The 20,791-nt window shown below is 46.5% G+C and overlaps 1 protein-coding gene across 4 annotated transcripts in view; it reads right to left on the reverse strand.

Moving 5' to 3' along the window:
* Positions 1-3,366: 3,366 nt before the first annotated feature.
* CCBE1 (collagen and calcium binding EGF domains 1) overlaps positions 3,367-20,791 on the reverse strand; it is a 241,427-nt gene continuing 224,002 nt past the window's right edge. For 2 of the 4 annotated variants that reach the window (XM_036874261.1, XM_036874262.1), the window contains exons 7-11: positions 16,212-16,332; positions 10,937-11,076; positions 10,821-10,856; positions 9,980-10,081; positions 3,367-8,385 (exon numbers count right to left, since the gene is read on the reverse strand). In XM_036874261.1, the coding sequence (XP_036730156.1) occupies positions 8,152-8,385; positions 9,980-10,081; positions 10,821-10,856; positions 10,937-11,076; positions 16,212-16,332 (633 nt within the window). In that variant the 3' untranslated portion in view covers positions 3,367-8,151. The remainder of the gene's footprint in view (positions 8,386-9,979; positions 10,082-10,820; positions 10,857-10,936; positions 11,077-16,211; positions 16,333-20,791) is intronic. The other 2 variants (XM_036874263.1, XM_036874264.1) reach the window with 1 other exon arrangement.

The raw sequence follows: 20,791 nt of genomic DNA on the forward strand, positions 1-20,791 counted from the left end.
TTTCTCTAGTTGCGGCAAATGGGGTCTACTCTTCGTTGTGGTGCGTGGGCTTCTCATTGCAGTGGCTTCTCTTGTTGTAGAGCACGGGCTCTAGAGCGCAGCCTCAGTAGTTGTGGCATGTGGGCTCTAGAGCGCAGGTTCAGTAGTTGTGGTGCACGGGCTTAGTTGCTCCGTGGCATGTGGGATCTTCCTGGACCAGGGCTTGAACCCGTGTCCCCTGCATTGGCAGGCGGATTCTTAACCACTGCGCCACCAGGGAAGTCCCGTGAAAGCTGCTGATCTTATGATCTGGTTGGTTAATCCTCAAGGCAGTCTAAGCTTTACCCTTTCCTTAAGTTCACCCATCAGACATATACCTGCAGCATGAAATTAACCCCTCTGAAGAGACAGCTGAACGAAAACATGCTTTCTTAGGCTCCCTCACTATCACCATGAAGCTTTATAAAGAAATGGTTTTGTATGTAGGTCAGTGATAAAGACTCATTTGATATATTCCTTCTAGAAAAAAAAAATCTTTCCTGAAAAATAGCATGTTTCCTTCTATTAGATAATGTGTTATTTAATCTATTGTATTTCTTTTTGAGTCTTGACTCCCAGTTATCTTTGGGCCATATCCAACACTACATAATAGTCACTATAATTGTTTTGTAATTCTTTCTTCATTACCTTGAGAATGTATGTTAATAGTCTGTGTGCATTTGCCAGTCACCTCATATCAGAAGGTCAGAAAGGTTAACTCTTTATAGATTAGGAAATTGCATGGTGGAAGCAAATGGTGATCCTGGTCTTCTGCACCATGGAAGCCCATTCTGTGAAGTCATGTTTGATTCCAGTGTCGGGGGAGAATGTGGGCTGGGTGGCCAAGTTATATGTATCCTACAGGGTTAATCAGATGGTGAATTAATGTGTTTTGAAATACGGCTCTGTTACAAATGTTTTAGCTGTGTGACCCTGGGCCAGCTGTTTTACCTCTCAGTATATATTAAGGATAATAAAAGTACCTACCTTATAGGGTTTGGGGAAGGGTAAATATGTAATTCTATCAAATACGCTATAAAATGTTGCTATACACTGGGCACAGTGGCAGATGCTGGGAATACAGCAGAGAGAAATAGAAAGTTCCTGCCCCCTGAGTTTCTAGTCTAGCAAGGAAGCAGACACCAGACAAGCAGCAAGTTCTCACAGAGGGAGACAGTCAAAAAACAAGGAACTTGCTTCAGTAGTCTCCCAATGGGTTCCCCTGCTTCCACCCTTACCCCTTCAAAGACCCTCCATGGGTCCAGAAGGAAATGCAAAGTCCTAAGGCTCTACTTGGGCTCCGGCTGCCTCTCCAAGGCATTTCCTACCACTCCTCCCCCTGCCTTGCTTATTCTTTTCCAGCCACATGGACCCCTTGCTACTTTTTGAGCACCCCAAGCAGGTCCTCCTCAGGGTCTTGTGTGGATCATTCTCCCCCGGGATCTCCACATGGCCCACCTCTCCCTTCATTCAGGTCTCTGCTCACACCCCTTTGTCGGTGAGGTCTTTCCAGAAGATCCCACCTGAAATAGACACTCTCACCCTCCAGCACTCTATTCCTCTACCCTACTTAATTTTCCCCCTCAGTTCTTTTTAATACTGATACACATGATAATGGCTTATGTGTCAACTTGGCTAGGCCCAGTATTTGGTATCAGTATCCAGATATGTGAGCAAATGTGATTCTAGATGTTTCTGTGAAGGCAGTTTTTTTAGATGAGATTAGCATTTAAATCAGTAGACTTTGCATAAAGCAGATTGCCCTCTGTAATGTGGGTGGGCCTCATCCAATCAGTCAAAGGTCTTAATAGAAAAACACTGACCCTGAAGAGGGACTTCTGTCAGGAGTCTGCCTTTGGAGTCAAACTGCAACATCAGCTCTTCCCTGGGGCTCCAGGATGCTAGGCTACCCTGCAGTTTTAAGGCTTGACGGCCTCTACAATCACATGAGCCAACTCCTTAAGTCTTTCTGTGTGTGTACATACATACACACACATCTATATCCAGCCATCCATCCACCCACATATATATATCCTACTGGTTCTGTTTCTCTGGAGAGCCCTAAAACATAGATCTGTTTGCCTTCCTGGACCAAGAGGCAAACTCCATGACAGCAGGCACTTTGTACTATCACTGCTCTATCCCTGGCCCTCAATTAACTTGTCTTGAATGAAGGGAGCCAGTAAGAATTTCAGATTGGAAAAAATGCTATTAAAGGAAATAAGGCAGGTGACAAGAGTCAATGGCTAGGGAGAACATTTTCTTCTTGTACTGGGTTGAATAGTGTCCTCCTAAATGTCTACCTAGTACCTCTCAATGTGATCTTTGTGGAAATAGGGTCTTTGCAGATATAATTAAATTGAGATGAGGTCATAATGGATTAGGGTAGGTCCTCATCCAGTAAGTAGTGTCTTTATAAGAAGAGAAAACAGAGACACAGAACACACGGAAAGGAGGATGCCATGTGAAGGCACAGGGACACAGAGACACGGAGGGAGAATGGCGTGTGACGTCAGAGGCACGTAGCATCCAGGATTGCCAGCAACCACCAGAAACTCTTGGAGAGAGGCATGGGGTGGCTTTCCCTCAGGGCCTCCAGTAGGTTACCCACCCTGCTGACACCCACTGGACTTCCAGCTTCCAGAACTGCAAGAAAACATATTTCTGTTGTTTAAGTCCCCAGTTGTGGTACTTTGCTGCAGCAGCCCCAGGAAATGGACACACCCCTCTTCCTCACATCTCTATCAGTTCCCCAGAACCCTGCAACTCACCTGCAGCTGTCCCCAGAGCCCCTCACTGAGTCACCTTTTTTGTGTGGAGCCCCCAGCAGCTGAGTGCAGGTTCCCACTTGGCCACCGGGTAACCTTGTATCTAGATGTGAGCAGGTGGTGAGAGTCTGCACATGAGCTGGGGGCGGTCCAAAAGCACAGCCAGCTTTTTCAAAACTTCAGTGTCCTGGTTGGGAGGAAACAAGCCTCAAACTGTGCTGGGAATCAAGACCGGAGCACATGAGGTTACCAGCCAACCGCACAAATGGGACATCCAGAGGCAATCACCCAGCTTTTTTGTTCAGTAAGCTCCTTTTTCAATTAAGAAGCCTGGAAATATCATATATGAAGGGGTTTTGTAGATTTCCATCGGCTGCTGTTTCATCCAGAGGATTCGTGAAGCTTTTCTCTGCCAGGGCTAGCGGTCTCGTGGGGCTCTGGCGTGAATGCTATTGGGTGCTGTGTGTGTGTGATTTTGGGAAGAAGGGCACGGGACTGAGGGGCGGTTCCTACTGGCACGAGCTCGTACTGGCTCCTGCAATACTTTTCATTCATAGCACTGATCACAGTTTGTAATTGCAAATTTACGTAATTAATTTATTTTGCCTGGAAGGATCCGTGTCTGTTTTGCCACAAATCCCCAGGAGGATGGGGATTATGACTTTTTGCTCCCCTGTGTCTGCTGTGCAAAGTGCGGTGTGCAGCTGGCAGCAAGCATTCGATAACTATTTGCTAGAGGAAAGTGAGATGTGTAAACACAAATTAACTTTGGGATGCTGAAGTCACCCTGCTGAAGAGTGCTGTACAGCTCTTAGAAGTAACCTCCCTTTTTATTACATAACTCCATCTCTCGTGTGGCCCAACTGATGAAAAGTCCCTTCCTCTTAATCTTCACATAAGGGAACTTTAGCTACCAAATCATGGGGCTTTCTTTCTCTCCCCCAACTCTACTGTAACCTCTTTTTTTAGGTCGTCAACTTTTTTTCCCTTCTAAAGGAAAACTTACGTGGAATCCTAATCCAAATCCAATTGAAGGCTGAGTTGCTCACGGTGCAGTGGGAATTGCGGCGGGTGTGGAGCCCTCACAAGCCGCCCCCTAAGGCATCTCCAGTGGTCCCCAGAGAGCTTCTGGTTTGAAAACCCCACCAGGGGGGTCCCAGAGGATTCCCCCCAGCTGGGGACATGGGCCTCTGAGACTCAGCTTCAGTGGAAGCTGGGCCCTCAGACCTTGACTCAGACTCCAATGTTGGGACCACACTCCCCCAGGAGGCGGCCCACCCGGAAGGCAGATTCTGGCTCCTCAGGGAAACATCTCTCTCCATCACCTCGTATTCATCTGATAAACAGACTACTTCTTCAGGACTGAGCATCAGGATAAAACACAATACAACCACATAAGAAAAATAACTTTGTTATTAGGCATATATAATCTTATCAAAAGTATTTCATAGCATCACATCCATAATTGAATACTAGCTCAACTGTTATATGAACCCGTTATAAATAATGAACATAGCTACTGAAGTATATGACTAGCCACTGGAAATAAAAATAGTCAAGACACACGTGGAATTCCCCTGGGTGCTTGCTTTGGGGATCTCATAAAGAACGCTGAGGTCCCTGGGGAATGTGTAAAAGGGTCTTTTTTCTATATCCCTAAAGCAGTAATATTTGTTGCAGGAGCATGTGAAGTCCAAGGTTTTATGCGTTAACAATTACGGTCATGTTTGTGTTTTTTCCTCAAATGGAAAATTATTTTTTGATTTGTTGTGAAACATACATGCTGATGGTGCCAGGAATAATTTCATCTATTTCCTGAACTCATTATTAATAACTTTACATGGCTCTGTTCTTCTAGTTGTTTGGCCTGGATTCCTGCAAATAAATTTCCTTTCAGGAAAGGTTATCAGAAAGACGTTAAGGTGATACAGTGAGGCTGCTCTGTGACAGGCTGGAGTGGGGAGAGGGCGAGGGACACTCGAAGTATGAGGAGGGATTTGCTGTCACCCCAAGGAGATGCCTGGCGCCTACTCACAAAGAATATCCTCCCCCTGCACGCCTGGCAGCAGGCCTCACGAGGCCGACAGTAGTATGAACCCTAGAAAGGGAGCATGGCCAGAACCAGGGGGCCCTTCACCTGGTATCTGGTGGAGTAACAAACCCCCGACCCCTGGATGCCAATGTGCATTTGTTATTTACCTGTTCGGCTAGGAACACACTTGCCTGAGTTTATACGGTAGAAATGACTTTAGCTGACCAATTCATTCTGTGGCAGGTGTTAGAATTAATACAGAAGGAGAGACAAGACAGCATTCCCTTTGTATCCCCATAGGCTTTGGCATCATAACGCTGATAACTTCTCCCTGTGGAATTGGAAAGGGAGGAGGATTTTCTTAAACTAAAATGTATCCCCTCCTTGCACTATTTTCAACAGGAGAGTTTTATGCCCATTGCTTTCCAAAACAGAAGCAATCTATGAAGTCCTATTCTAAGTTCTAGTTATCAGGCTGCAAAAAATTGAAGTCAGCATTTCTGGGAAAGAATTGAGGAGTGTACAAAGACCTTTCTTCCCCATGACACATGAAGTGGATTACCAAAACTAGCAAATTTTATGCCCCTTGCCCCCAAAAGCCTTTTCCATTAGGTTCTAAGCAAAAGTCCTGTTTAGACAGTGAAGCTTTGGTTTTCCACCCATAGCTAAAAGACACATTAGGAATAACAATGCCTTATTATGTCTTATCTTTGAAAAATATAATTTGGGCATACAGAGTACATACTTAGTCCTACGGTAGTAGTCCAAGTTTTGAAAATCTGAGGATAAATAATTATTTTATAAGTTGACCTGATCCAGCAGATTGAGATGATAAAATACAGGTTACTGTGCGTTTTGTTTAGAAAATCTTATCCAGAATTGTCTCACAAATCCCAGATATTACCAGCTTCCATTCATTCTGTTAATATATTACCCTAGCCTCTGGCTAAACGTGCAATTTCGTTGCATTTTATGAGTACTCAACAACAGAGAAGAAAATTCTATTTCTACGTGCAGTTCATTGTTAAAAAGGTACTGAAATTCTTCATTAAAAAAAAAAATCAAAGATGAACCTCATCATTTCTCATAGAGCCTGTGCATGATTTTTTTTTTTTTTAGCATTCGGCCATCCACACACTTTAAATACTGCGTTCCACAAGCAGGCAAACGTTAAATATATATACCAGATGGGAATCAACATCTGCTCAGTTCATCGCTGCGAACCCGTGGCTGGCGAGGGCTTCTGCTGTGAAGATTAGATTCCGGAGAGGCTGAAGGGGGGCAGGAAAGATCCTAGAAAAGGAGCACCGAGGATGCGTTTGCTTTCAGCTGTAACATTTTGGTGGACAGTCACCGGGGACTTTGCGTGAGTAAGAAACAGCGGAGTCAAGTGTTGGTGAAAAACTCAGCCTCCGGCTGGCTGACTGGAGCCCTGTGTTTCTAACAGGATGGGGACGAGAGAAGGATGGTTGGTGTCACTTGAGATTTGCAAACACAAGCCCTTCCTATCGTTCTGAAGAAAGACTGAAAAGTGGCAGTATAAACACCCACAGTGCTTGTCTTTAAACAAGCTCTCCCAGGAGAGTGAAATGATGTAGGCTAAAAGGAGATGGAAAAAGAAAATTAAACACAAACTGCCCAGAAAGTCATGGGGACACTGCAGGGTGGGAAATGGGAACATGAGCAAAGAAAAGTTGTAACAGTGGTCCTTTGTGAAGCTCAATATAAGGGCAAAGGTCTCCTGAACAGGTCGATGAAACATCATTCTGGGTGTCAAATAACAAAGTGAACCTGAAGGAGCCTGTAAGCTGCCCATTAAAACCAAGAGGTTCCCCAACAATATTACAAAGTAGCAGACGCTCCTGCCCCTCCCTTGAGCACTGGTGCTCCTGTGGTTCCAGAGAAAGCCTTTTCCGGAATGTGTGTCCTTCTGGGACCCAGAAGTGTAAGAGCAGACACTGACTCCAGGGGAGGTTTGGGAATATACTTTTCTAGCTGCTTCCTGTGTTTGCCGAGGAAGGGAAATCAAGAAGACCTGCAAGAACTGGAACTTGGACTAAATTATGGAAAATTAAGGAAAAACGGGGAGGAAGTTTTTAGCCAACGAGGAAGACTGTTGTTTTTTCCCCTCCCACATCCAAGAGATCTTTCAATTATGTGTTAGTCTCAACACGCTGGCCAGCTTGGCTGGCCCCTGACAAGGGCTTCTAATTCCCACAGACAGCAAGTTTACCTGCCTCTGTGACGCAGCAGGTCCCCTGCCCAAGGTTCTCCTGCCCCATGGCCAACAACCCGAGCCGGCAGCCTCCTTCCAGCCTGAGCGCCACTGTTACACCGATTCAACCTGGATCACAGCCTAATGGCACCTGGCGGGCACCCGGTCACAGCCAGGGAATTCGGCACCTCTCCCTAAGGGTCGGTTACCTTTATTTAACAAATAATCTATGGTTTACTAAGCAAGCTCACTCATTCGATCAGATAGCTTTAAAATGTCCTGGCAAACCGGGAGCCCGCTGTTCTAATGTGAACCAGGGCACTGCATTCACTTACTTTTTGTCTTGAAAATAGAATTTATTCCTACAGCTACAGTAATTTTCTTCTTCAAATAGGATAGTTATAGATAAGCGTGGTATGAACCCTTAACTGTCACATCTGAGTGTTAATATGTGGCAGCTTATAGGACAGTCAATATGGGACTGTAATTTTTCTCCATCTTTTCTAATCTCCACTCCTTCTCTCCTTTCTTTAATCAAAATTAGGAAACAAGGTTGGATAAGAGGACAGGATATTTTAACTCTGTTAGATTGACAAGGAAAAAGAATTATCCACCAAGATAAATATACATTGTCATCTCCCCCTTTTCACTGAAAATTTTGATTTAATTTGACTTAATTAATTTGATTTAATTTTGACACTGAGGAGTAATAGTCTATTTTGGACACATATCTATTATTTTTAATAAGTAAACTCACATTTTCTTAGAACTCACCTTGCCATTTCCCCCTTTTTGATAGTCTGCCAAATTTTAAGACACTGTGAGAGTACCTAATTCAGAAATCAGAAGTCCCTGGAAAATAAGGAAGTCAAAGAAAAGTTCCACTGCAGATTCTCCAGGGGAAGCACGTAAATCAATCATTTTCTCCCTCTTGTCTTTAGTATGTCTAGCCTGAAAATAGTGTTTGGAATAAGAGAAGTACAGAGAAGAAAGGAAAAGAGTTAAAAAAAAAAGAACGTATCGTTTCTAGGTCTCCAGTGGTGTTTTGTTCTGTTCTTTGGATGATTTCACTGCAGGCGAACACTTCTCTTCCTTTGGCGTGAAGATGTCGGCGTGTGCTAAGGATAGAAGTCTCTGTGGGTTCCCAAGTCTCTGGTCTCGGTTCTTTTGGGGTTGTCATCTCCAGAGCCGAAGTCCATGGTCTCTGGAGAGGTGGAAAATTCCTGAGGTAACGGGAACTCCTCTGCTGAAGAGTGAGTCCGGTGCCCGAACACCTTTTCCTGCAGCTCGGCGATGTCGTTGCGGATGTCCGCCAGCATAAGCAGCAGGAAGTCAAAGGAACCAGGGGGTCCCTGCGCAGGAGAGAGGTGTCAAAGCTAGACCACCGCACGCCCAACCCTTGGCCGAGTGATGGCTTCCGTGGGCTCCGGGGTCTGCTGTCCTGCTGCCTGCTGGCAGCTACTTAAGTCAACTCTGTGTCGCAAAGGGACGAAACATAAGGACTGTAAGAGCCTGGGGTATCCTGCCTTCTATCCCTTCAGCTCCCGGATGAGCTATGGTGACACGCTGACCTCCCGTAGCTCTAGGCTCTATCAGATCTGGTAAAATGACAGAATATGAGCATAACCCTCCTAGGTTACTTTCCAAAGAACCCTGGAAGACACTTACGGAGGCAGAGAGTAGTGGTTAAGAGGCTGGGGTTCTGTTGCGTTTGAACCTCAGCTCTGCCACTTACTAGCCGTGTTGCCCTGGGCAAGTTACTTAATTGATTTGCGTTTCTGTTTCCCATCCATAAAACGGGGATAATAATAGTCCTAACTCTGTAGGGTTTCATAAGTGAGGGTTTAATGAGTTCATGCATGTACAGGGCATGTAGCGTAACACATTTTTAAACGTTATCTTTTAAAAAATGGAATTATTAAAATGTCTATAAGGATGGTTGGCTGTAACTGCAATTTAAACGAAGTTCAGTATATGGTAAAGGCGTCCATTCCTCATTGACCAGGAAAGGTCCAAACGAAGGCTTCCTAATTCTTCTACTGACTGAACACCTTTTGTCATTATAAACTATTTACTAAGCCTGAATTTCTATGACGTGCGTGTGGAACATGGGAACATAACATGTGAACATGCGTGTTCTGGGCTGCAATCTTTCTCAGCCTCCGCAACCCCTGCTTTGAAGCCACCAACGTAGCAAGCAGCAGGACAGCAGCTTACGCAACTCTGCAAAGCGCTCAGTGTTGTACGGAGAGCATTCTGACATCAGTGGATGATCACCTGAGGCGTGGCAGTTCAGATGCCACCTGCATTGCACACATGAGGGGATGGACACCCAGAGAGGGATGCGAAGTGACACGGCCGTGGTCAGAGAGCTAACAGGTGGAAGAGTGGAGACGGCAACTCAGACCTCCTACCTCTAAGGTCAAGGATCTTTGTCTTTCTCCAGAAGTGACACTGACTTCTTCACAAGCAATGGGGTTGCTTGAATCATCTGTGCTTTTGGATACGATTAATTTTCAGTTTTAATCTCCCAGACACTATACATCCAATCCAGCTAATTTTGTCTCAGTGGTCCTGAGTAGCCGTGCATGTCTGAGCTTTCTGGAGGGGATGGTCATCCAACCTGCTAGGGTTCTAGTGGTGGCTAAATTCTTAAACGTTCAGAGTTATGACTTAACCCCGTAGATTCCTTTTCTAGCTCCTTCAGATGTTGTAAGACATACCTGGAAACAGACTCATGACATACTGGGGTTTTGAATCTTAAGAGAAGACATTCCAAGTAAAGATTAGCTATGATAAAAGAAACAATAGGAAATGAATTTGCAAAAGTAAAACCCAACCAGCTGCTAAAGGCTTCTATGATTCTTCTTCTAACCACGGAGTTCTCTGTGGGCAAGCTGAGCGACAGCTGGAAGGGGCTGACTGTTGCCCATAAGACCAACTTACAGGTGCATCAGAGCTGCAGCCCTGAGCACGTTGCACTGGGGAAGCAGGACAGGCGGTGCTACTTACTGGAGACCCTCTGGGGCCAGGCGCTCCTCTTTCCCCCTAAGAACAGAAGGGTCAGGGTTAGCTTTCTGGACAACACGGATGCCACCACCCCAGTCTCTATTTAGACCCCCGCCACTACCATCTCCCTGCGCAAAACAGAAAATATTTCCTACGGGAAACAAACGTCAAGCTTGAAGCTGCCCACTTGGGATCGCTGGTTTGAACCGAGCTGCTTTGAGTCAAGGGCCTCTCATTTTGATTTCCCCCGAGGCCATATATTTTCCAACCAGATCGGACAGGAGGGAAGCTGGTGTTTCCAGGCAGTGTGTGGAATAACTTAGAAGCTTCTAAAGTAACTCACACTGACTTCTGTATGAGGCAAGTGGCAGGCAGCCCTGAGTGGAACCACCCACTTGCACAGAATGGAACTTCTCCTGTTCTTGACTTAAACACCACAAAGAAATGGTAACACACCCAAAACAGCCCCACAAGTAACACTGGCTAAGGAGAAAAACCCATGCTACCATGACAACAAGGAGGCTTGTTTTAACATTTATAGGGGTAATTTTTCTTAGAAGCGGTTTTGGTGGTTTTTGTTATTACGGTTGTTCCGTATTTTAAGAAAATGGCTTTTTAGATTTTCCTCCCAGTTTTGGGGACAAAAAGTATACCTGTGTCTCAACTTTGCCACATGCAAAATGGGGACAACAAACTATGCTTGAGCTTTATGTGATGCCTGCACAGCAGGTGGAAACTGAGAAACCTAAGGCTTGTAAGGACCACTCAGAAGACTTACCTTAGAACCATCTCTGCCTGGGGCACCTGGTGGACCCTACAAGACAAAGGGACCTAGTTTAACAGAAGCAACACGCTTTCCCCAACTACAGATGGGAGCTCTGATGAAATACTGACCACAGGGCCCCTCCGGCCTTGCTTAATGTGGGACAGATCAGGAGATGGTCCCATGGGTCCCATTGAGCCCCGCGGGCCGGGCTGCCCGGGGGGACCTGGAATACCTGGGAAGCCTGGGCTCCCCTTTGGTCCTGGTGAGCCTGCAATCAAAGAACACCTCATTAGTCCACAGCCCGCGAGGAGGACAAGGGCTCTGGCTGAGTGACAAGAGAGTCCAGGAGCCCCATTCAACCACTTCTCTTCCCACTCTGACCTTCGCCTTCCGACCTCTCCACTGAGATGTCCCATAGGCAGTCTGAAATTAACACGACCAGAAATTGACCTCCCTATTCTTTTTTAAAATGTTTATTGAAATACAGTTGGTTTACAATGTTGTGTTAGTTTCAGGTGTACAGCAACGTGACTCAGACTTCCCCATTCTTTTCACGGACCCACTCAAGCCAGAAACTTGAGAGTCTTCCTATAGATTTCCCTGTTTCCACAAGCTCCTCATCCAATCAGTGACCAGTTCTGTGCATTTCACTTCTTTAACGACTCACAACGATCTGCTCCTCTGCATGCCCCCATCACCGCAGGGCGGTGGTTAATGCAGCTGGGGAGTGGTGAGTGTCCAGGTTGCAGCAGCAGGGGGACCTGCCTCTAAATCTTGGACAAGCTGCTTGACCTCTTTGAACCTTACTTCCTCATCTGTAAAGCAGGGCTCATAAAAATCTACCTTACAGAGCAGTTCTGAGCATTAAATGAGACTTTAGATACACGTACACACCACTTGGTGCAGCACCTCACACGCTGAGGCACTAAAATAGAAATCTGTGTTAGCCCTTCCTTTTATTTGCTTCAACTCTTGCCTCACAGCTAGTCCCTGTTTCCCATCAGTCTTGTTCATCCCACACCTGTTCTTCACACTTCTATATGAATATTATTTCTGAACAAGTCTTACTGTGTAACTTTCCTACTTTCAATCGTTTGGGGCAAAAGCCTCAAGCCACTGACGTGGGGCAGCAAATCTCCTGCAGGACCCAGGGGGATGGCAATTACTATTACAGCAGGGGCAGCAAACTCTCCGGCTCAAGATCTGCCACGGATACAAGCCAGAGTTGGGCTGCCACAGGTGGGGAGAAGACCTTACCCTAATGCCTGGATGCCCAGGTCATGCTTAGGGCTGCAGCTGGACCAGGAGAACTGAAAAATCCTTGAGCTCCACAGCTCTACCTCGGAGTAGTAAGTCACAGCAGTCTCCCACTGGAGAACAGCAAAAACGTGGAGAGAGGAGCTCAGAGTGGCACAGGTGTGCAGGGGCTGCTGAAAGCTGAGAACCGCTGAGAAAAACCCACCGGCACCCTAGGCCCCCACTAAACATAGAGTAACAGTATCCTACCATCGGAGGAATTTGAAAACTTGAAGACTGTGGAACACTAGAGGTAGAGACAGTGAGAACACACCCAAACCTGGCTCAGTTATTCATTAGATTGACCCAATTCTTCTTGCTAGCAGCCTGGATCCCCATCTCCAGGAGTAATTACTTTGTCCCCCAGTCTCTACTGTTCCTCTCCGAATGGTATCTGGCATTCAGTCCAAAATTTTGAGGCACGTTATAAAAAACCCAAAACCAGGGCTTCCCTGGTGGCGCAGTGGTTGAGAATCTGCCTGCCAATGTAGGGGACACGGGTTCGAGCCCTGGTCTGGGAAGATCCCACGTGCCGCGGAGCAACTGGGCCCGTGAGCCACAACTACTGAGCCTGCGCGTCTGGAGCCTGTGCTCCGCAACAAGAGAGGCCGCGATAGTGAGAGGCCCGCGCACCGCGATGAAGAGTGGCCCCCGCTTGCCGCAACTAGAGAAAGCCCTCGCACAGAAACGAAGACCCAACACAGCCAGAAATAAATTAAAAAAAATAAATAAAAAAAAAAACCAAAAAAAAACCACCCCAAAACCAAACAAAAACCAACCCCCTCCCCGATTAAAGAGCCCCCATTCAAGAGACAGAGCAATCAACAGAATCAGACTTAGCGGCGACCCAGATGTTAAGGTTACCATACAGGGACTTTAAAATCACAACGTATGCTAAAGGTGCTAGAGGAATAGACAGCTTGCCTGAACAGATGAGGGAATTTCAGGTCTCTTTTTGCTTTTGTCATCTGTGCTTTTGGCGTCATATCCAAGAAATCACTGCCAAATCTAATGTCATGAAAGTTTTTGTCTATGTTTTCTCCTAGGAGTTTTATAGTTTCAGGTCTTACATTTAGGTCTTTAATCCATTTTGTATATGGTGTAAAGCAAGAGTCTAACTTCATTCTTTTGCATAGGGAAGGGTATTGTGTTTTAACCCATTTTAGCCTGTCAACTTTATGAGGGCATGGGTTATATCGTAATCGTCAGCACACGCTCAGAGAGGCCCAGGTACAGAGAAGGCTGCTTAGTAAATGTGTCATGTCAAACGACTGCAATGAAGAGGCTGGGCTGATTGCTGTGCTGTAATTATTCCTCAGCGATGTATTCCTTAGTGCTATAATGATTCCTCTCTTTCAAACACGTACAGTAATTACTTCTTGATCGTACGCAGCTCCTACAATCCATAGGATGGAATGGCTTTCAGGCACCAGAAAACAAAACAAAGACTTCAATCTCATCATGTTTGGGGGCGTCTTTTCTAGCTCACAAAATAATTAAACCAACATAAAAGGCAGTCAATGTTCCATCCAAATATGTCTCTCACCCCCTACTCTCAATGCTGGTTCCAGGTACATCCTGAAAGTGTTCATCTGGGAAGGGGACCAGATCCCCCTTATAACTAAATATTTTACCTCTGATAGCAGAACGACAGGCTAGAGGTAATATCTCACCTTCATCTACACAGTCAGTGTACTTCAGAGATCACTACGTCAAGTGCCTTTAAACTGCGGGGCTCTGATGTACAAACGTCAGCACCTTATAAAGGAACAGTGGGGGCCACAGAACAGTAGGCACTCCCTCAACACCAAAGCCAAAGGATTCCAGCCTAGTAGAGCTTCCTGTATCGGTGGCCCAGGCTGTGATTCATCACAGACTCCAGGACTGGAATTTTAGTTAAGGGAAAGAGAAATCTTATTATCTCTCTAGGTGCCCTAACACATCTCAATTGAGGGCATCACAAACTATGAGGCTAGAAGTAAGGAGAGAGAAGGAATAAGGACTGGAGGAGAAAGCAAGGGCATAGCCCATTGCCAAAGCTAGTCCTCAGTCACTCCCTGCTCCAGCAAGGACCCTGGGCAGCTCAAACCATGCCAGAAACCGGACGGCAGAACCAGAAAGAAAAGCCAGCAAGTCATTCATTAAGTGAGAGAGTGGCAGGGACATATATACACTACCAAATGTAGAACAGATAGCCAGTGGGAAGCAGCCGCATAGCACAGGGAGGTCAGCTCGGTGCTCTGTGACCACCTAGAGGGGTGGGATAGGGAGGGTGGGAGGGAGACGCAAGAGGGAGGGGATATGGGGATATATGTATATGTATAGCTGATTCACTTTGTTATACAGCAGAAACTAACACAACATTGTAAAGAAATTATACTCCAATAAAGATGCTAAAAAAAAAGAAAAGAAGAAGAAAGAAGCCAATGGCTCCCCTGTTCCTACTTTGTCCTTGTTGAAGTGACAGGTAGGCTGGCCTGGGGGGATGAACTTCCTCCAGGGAAGCAGAGCGAGAACATTCTCTCAGAGAAGGATGGAGAAACACTGTGCAAACAATCAGTTTGTAAGGAGAGACCCAAGTCTACTCAGAAGCAGCAAGAGGCTGCCTGTGTGGGGCATCTGCTGGAGAAAACTCAACCATGACCCAGAGGCCAAAAGAGTGACAAGAGGAGAAACCAAAGTCCTGGACCAGTTCTTGGTCTCCGTACAGACTGAGACCCAGGCCACCTGGGTTTTGATGGAAACCAGGAGATGAAGATGTAAGTGGAGAAGAAAACATATAGTTTGGGAAGCATTCTGAGCCTTCATTTTTGCTGACCTTCCAGCCTAAAATCTGCCCGTGTCCTTCGTGCTTGGACCAATCCTACCTTTCATGTTCTTCCAGGTCCAGCTCGAAGCCCAAGTCCCCTGACCACTGCAGGCTACAGTGGTCTCTCTCTTCTTTAAGCTTCCACAGCAGGAAGTACCTGCATACTTTACTTGGGGGCAGGCAGGTAGTGTTTTATTCTATTTGCTTTCACTTTATGTGTCTTGTCATCCCCATTAGAATGTCAGGAGGTCATTCACACCTAGCACACTGCTAAGCGATGAGCATGAGGGATAAGACATCCATGTCTTAGAGTCATTTGTTAACACTAATATCATTTCCTTCACTGGTGTGAAAAAAAAATAGTATTGATCTATCTATGGAGGGACTCATAATAAAGCAGAAAACATCCTGTTGCTATTTTTTAAAGTTCTCATTGCGTATTGCCTGACGGAATGATAGGGTATTTGGGATTTTCTTCAGAGTAACAAGGGTGAATCTCCAAAACAGTATGCGGAGGAAGCCAGACAGAAGGAATAGATTCCTTTCTATGAAGTTCTAGAACAGACAGAACTGCAGCAATAGAAAGCAGGTCAGTGACTGCCTAGAGCTGAGGATGTAGATTGCCAAGGGCACAAGGGAACTTTCTGGGATGATGGAAATGTTCTACACCTTGATGTAGACCAGATATAGGGTGGTGGTTAGTAAGTGCTTGATATAGGGTGCATGCATCTGTCAAAACTCGTCCAACTGTATCTTAAGTGTGTACATTTTATTGTATAGAATTGTATCTCAATGAGATTGACTTTTAAAGGAAAACACAGAGATAGATATCAAAATAAATATCAATGTAAGTGTGTTCACAAACAACAGGGGAAGGAGGAGACAGGATTGGGGAAGAGTGGCAATGAGGCTGGCCATAAGTTCTTAGCACCGGGTGATGAGCCCACAGGAGTTCATTACACCATCTTACGTTCACATATGTTAGTGTTAAAAATAGTTTTCATTTTGTTTCTCTGTAACTTAAGATGATCTTTATGAATCTTGTCCAAACCCAGGACAATGACGTTTTTATCCCTGATTACTATTGGTTAGAAAGGTTTCTCAGGCTTGACCCAATTCCCTGAGGCCCTCTTGGCACACGGGCATGGGACTCCCTGGACCCTGGCTTCTGCTCCCATCCATGGGAGCTAAAAAACTCTGTCCCACTCCCCAACTAAATGTGAGCTCTCGGCAGGCCCTGGCTGGTGAGCCTATCACCCTTTTATGCTATTTGCTTTCACGCTCTTCTTCATACTCACCGGGGGGGCCCTGACCCCCAGGCAGGCCAGGAGGTCCTGGAATGTAGGCGTTTGAGGCCAGCACCTTGTCACCAGTGATGTACTTGCCCAGGTCCGCAGCGCTGTTGGGGAGCAGGGCAATCTGCAAAGAGAAGAGGAACCTGGGTCAGGAAGCACTGACGGCTCCGCTGCCAGGGAATGCCCCGCGCTTGTGTGGTCTGCAGAGGCCACAGGGCCTTCTCTTGTGCATACCCCTTTATCCGAGCCAGTCAGAGTACAGACAGACTGCAGAGATCGTCCTTCTAAACCCGGAGGCCTTCTAGTCAAAACAACTTGTACAAGATCACTCTGCTGGTTGGTTAGTGGGTGAACCTGGATTGGTTCCAGTCTGCCTAGATATCATTAGACTCATTATCATCATAATTAATACAATCTACCTGTTTCAGACTTTTATTAAGAACTCGTGTGTCTCAAATATTTGAGAAACTACTACGTGCCAGGCCCTGTGCTTTGTTCTAAGGCGACAACAGTGAACAAGACATGGTCCCGGCTCTTACAGATCTCCGCCTTGGGAGCCAGGATGGAAAATATGACTTACAGGTCAACTGTACGCTCAGGTGTTTGGGAAACAGTGACTGTGATGGTTTTAAAATATGTCCACAAATTTTTGGACACTCCACCCTTTAAAAGGTGGAGGCTAATTTTCTACCCTCTGAGTGTGGCTTGTGCTTAGGGACTTGCTTCTAATGAATAGAAAATGACAAAAGGGACGGTGTGTAATTTCTGAGATAAGGTCATAAAAGGCACCGTGGCTCCCTGCCTCTCTCTCTCTCTTCTCTCTCTCTGATTTCAGGAGCTCATTCTAGGGGAAGCCAGAGGGACCACACACGTGAGTGACCTTTGCATTCCTTGAGGTCAGGAATCAGTGAAACCCTTGGTAAGAACTGCACGCTCTTAATGTCCATTTCCCCACTGATAACGCCCACCATTAAGATGTGAGGATTACACCGGTAGTGTGTATCAGGTACCCAGCACGGGACCTGAAATGTACTAAGTGCTTGATAAATGGTAGTTGTAGTCTCTTCCTTCCAGGAAGCTGACTCAGGGGGGTAAAATCCAGTGGAGACTGTGTTTTTGAGGCTCAGAGCGACCCCCAGAGGATTCACGCGGGATCCTGGAGTCCCATAGAAACCAAGTATCGCTGCAATTTTCTGAAGCAAGTTGCATTTGTCACCCACGTCCTCCTGGACGAGGCCCTGCTTGGGGACCCTCTGGCCAGAGGGCAATGCAAGCTATGAGAAGGTGCGTGGATATCTCATCCTTGCCCGTGGAGCGCCCCGAGGCTCTACACCCATCTTCGGATCTGAGCTGCGGAGAGAGTTTCCTACCACCTGTTTGTGATCAGAGGTGGCCAAATGCCACTGTGACAGAGCCATGCTCTGTGGGTTCAGCATCAGCACAGAGTGCTAAATTAGAAACTGTGCAAGCTCTCCCTCTGAGGCTTATGTCAACTCCAAATTACTGCAGCTTTTGGTGATAAGAAATATAGAACTGAATGTTGATTTGAAAAACCGTGGAGTTGGGGACTCCCCTGGTGGTGCAGTGTTTAAGAATCCGCCTGCCAATCAATGCAGGGGACACGGGTTCCATCCCTGGTCCGGGAAGATCCCACATGCCGCAGAGCAACTAAGCCTGTGTGCCACAACTACTGAGCCCACGCGCCACAACTACTGAGCCCGCGTGCTGCAACTACTGAAGCCCATGCGCCTAGAGCCTGTGCTCCGCAACAAGAGAAGCCACCTCAATGAGAAGCCTGTGCACCGCAACGAAGAGTAGACCCTGCTCACCGCAACTAGAGAAAGTCCACGTGCAGCAACGAAGACTCAATGCAGCCAAAAATAAATAAATAAATAAATAAAAATGAAACGAATAATTAAAAAAGAAAGAAAAACCCTGGAGTTTTCTTTACTTTCCTACTTCATGGGCAAGTCAGCATTTCTCACCTCTCCTTTTCTTCCCCACGGATTTCCTCCTGCCCCAGGGAGACTAGACAGTCCCAGTCGAGTTCAACCATGCCACACGAATAACCCCTGGGATCTCAGGGCACCTGGGTTGATAGTAACAGAGCAGGGAGACGGAGTAAAAGATGATCGTGAGATCTTGAACCCCCCAAGCCTAGGCCCGAGGAGTTTATGGGGAAACTACAAAATCCACCTACTGAACTGCAGCTAAGAGACCAGCGTGTGAATGGCACTGGGAGGCTTGGGAAAGTTCTGCTGTCCAGATGACCTTCTCTGGCTTCATAAAGTCCTCGGCCTCCTGCACTGGTGTCTGTTTCTGAGAATGGAGCATTGGGAATGATTAGCATGACTATTTCGAAACATGACTCTGGAGGACACCCCTGCCCCAAGATCCCCTTCTCCTGCTGGGTGGCTGCTGGGTTTGGGGCCATTTGAGCCAGATGTAGAAGCGATGATTTTTCCTAGTTACAGAGACAGATGTTCTTGCTAACAGAAGAAATCCAGTATTAACGAAAAGCGAACATCACAATAATACGTGGTTGGTACGTTGGCAAACGACTTGTACCTGATACATCTGACGGAGAACAAATTCTTCCAGCTCTCTGCAAGGTGACTGTCCAAGTCCTGTATCCCATTAGCCCCTTAATGAAGTGCTTGCAATGTTTCTAAAAGGTGAAACCGTGGGAAACCACGAGAGGGCTCTGGCGGTATCCCTGCAGCCTGGCATAAAGAAGGGGCGGGGCCACGAGGCCTGAGGTGTTGCTCTGCTTCTCCTGCTGCACCCCCCTCGCTCGCCTGCAGAGCACACGTCAGGCTCTCCTGGGTCAAGGTCTTTTCCCTGCTTCAGCTGCCCTAGGTGACCTATTTGAGCCTAGGATCCTCCTCTGTCTGGAAATTCCTCCACAGTTTTGTTTTTTTATTTTTTCCTTTTCTTGGAGTTCTTACTGAAATCCATTCAGTTCATGGTGCAAGGCCGCTCAGAGGGCAGGAAGCTCAAAGAAGCACCAACACTCTCTTCCGAAGGGTCCCTCAGTGCTTTTGGAGCCCCTTAGCTAGTGTGAAAATCCTTGGGTAAGGACAGACAGCCTTGCAGGTCCATGAGCTAGAAGATTCCTGACCATCCAATGTGTTCCAGATAAACAGTCATCTTCTACGCTTTGAGAAGACCCAGTGTTCCCTGAAAGATGCAAGGAAAGGCACTCAATTCCCCTATGATCATCGTTTAGAATTCAGTAGGGAAAACCATAAGAATTACAACCTTGCGCAATCTGAAAGCCAGCTTTGCACAATTTCAGGTCAGGGTTCATGGTTCAGTGTCACTGCCAGGACCCAGCTACGTCCCAGGGGTTTATTTACAATGGTGCTGGTGTCACTGTGTCATAGCGAGAGGCCACTCCGATCTGTGACTGCATGCCTGGGTCTTGGGGTGGAACGGGGGTGAACCCCTGAGTGAGGAGAGTTTAAAAGCGAAACTGCTCTAACTAGAGGACAGAGGGTCAACACTGGCCCTTGAAGGCTGGTTCAATTTTACTATCTGCTTCCAAGAGAAAAACTAAAATGTGAATTTTATCTGTGGGTTTTGGCATTAGGCAGATCTATGTTTAAATCTCAGCCCTGCCACGTTCTACCTGTGGCATCTTGATAAGCTATAGGACCTGATTATCTCATCCGTAAAATGAGGATCATAATATCCACCTAAGAAGGGCTGCTGGGAGGATGAAACTGACGATGTCCTGAATGTGCCTGGCCCAGCGGCCCAGACTAGTAACCGCCAGCAGCCAGGCCCACGGACACAGTGCACATGCTCTTCGGGGTGGGATGGGCTCGGGGGTTGAGGGGGTGCTTCTGGCTCTGTTTCTAAATAGCGGGATGACTTTGGGTAAGTCCCTTCACCCTTCCAGGTTCTCACCTTCGTGTTTATAAAACGAGAGGTTTGGGCCAGACGAGCAAGTCTTTGGGTGTAAAATTCTGTAAGCAAGCTGGGACGATGAGACCCGCACATGGAGGGACTTCAGAGATTAGTCCCCACCCACCCTGGGCCCTCTCCAGCTCTCTTCACTCCCTTGTAAAGGTCAGGAGGTGACCCAGTAAACGACCTCAGCTTCCTGGCTGACCTCCTGCTGGGTGATTACATCCTGCTTCCCCGCCAGTTCCTCTAAGTATCAGCAGGATGAGGGGAATGTAAAGGCACTGGCGTTTTAGAGGCGGCCCTCCAGAAATCCTGGCTTGACTGTCTACCCAAACACAGTAGACGACAGGCTTGAGGGGTGCAGGTGTTTGGGAAGAAGTCTGCACGAAGAGCCTGCATTTCTCCTGGATTCCAGTCAATGGAATTATGAATAGCATTATCTCATATTAGCCTTTGTAATAAAAATATCTACCTCACAGGGCTGTTGGGACGAATCAGATGCTGCCTGTAAAGCACTTTGTTAGGACATATAATTCATGTTTATTATTTATTTGGTACACATTTACAGAGCTCTTTCTAGGTGGCAGGGACTGTTCTAAGTCCTTTACAAATATTAACTCATTTGACCATCATGAAAACCCTATGTAGTATGTATCACTGTTATCCACTTT

Source organism: Balaenoptera musculus, chromosome 14, assembly GCF_009873245.2.
Source record: "Balaenoptera musculus isolate JJ_BM4_2016_0621 chromosome 14, mBalMus1.pri.v3, whole genome shotgun sequence".
Classification (NCBI taxonomy): domain Eukaryota; kingdom Metazoa; phylum Chordata; class Mammalia; order Artiodactyla; family Balaenopteridae; genus Balaenoptera; species Balaenoptera musculus.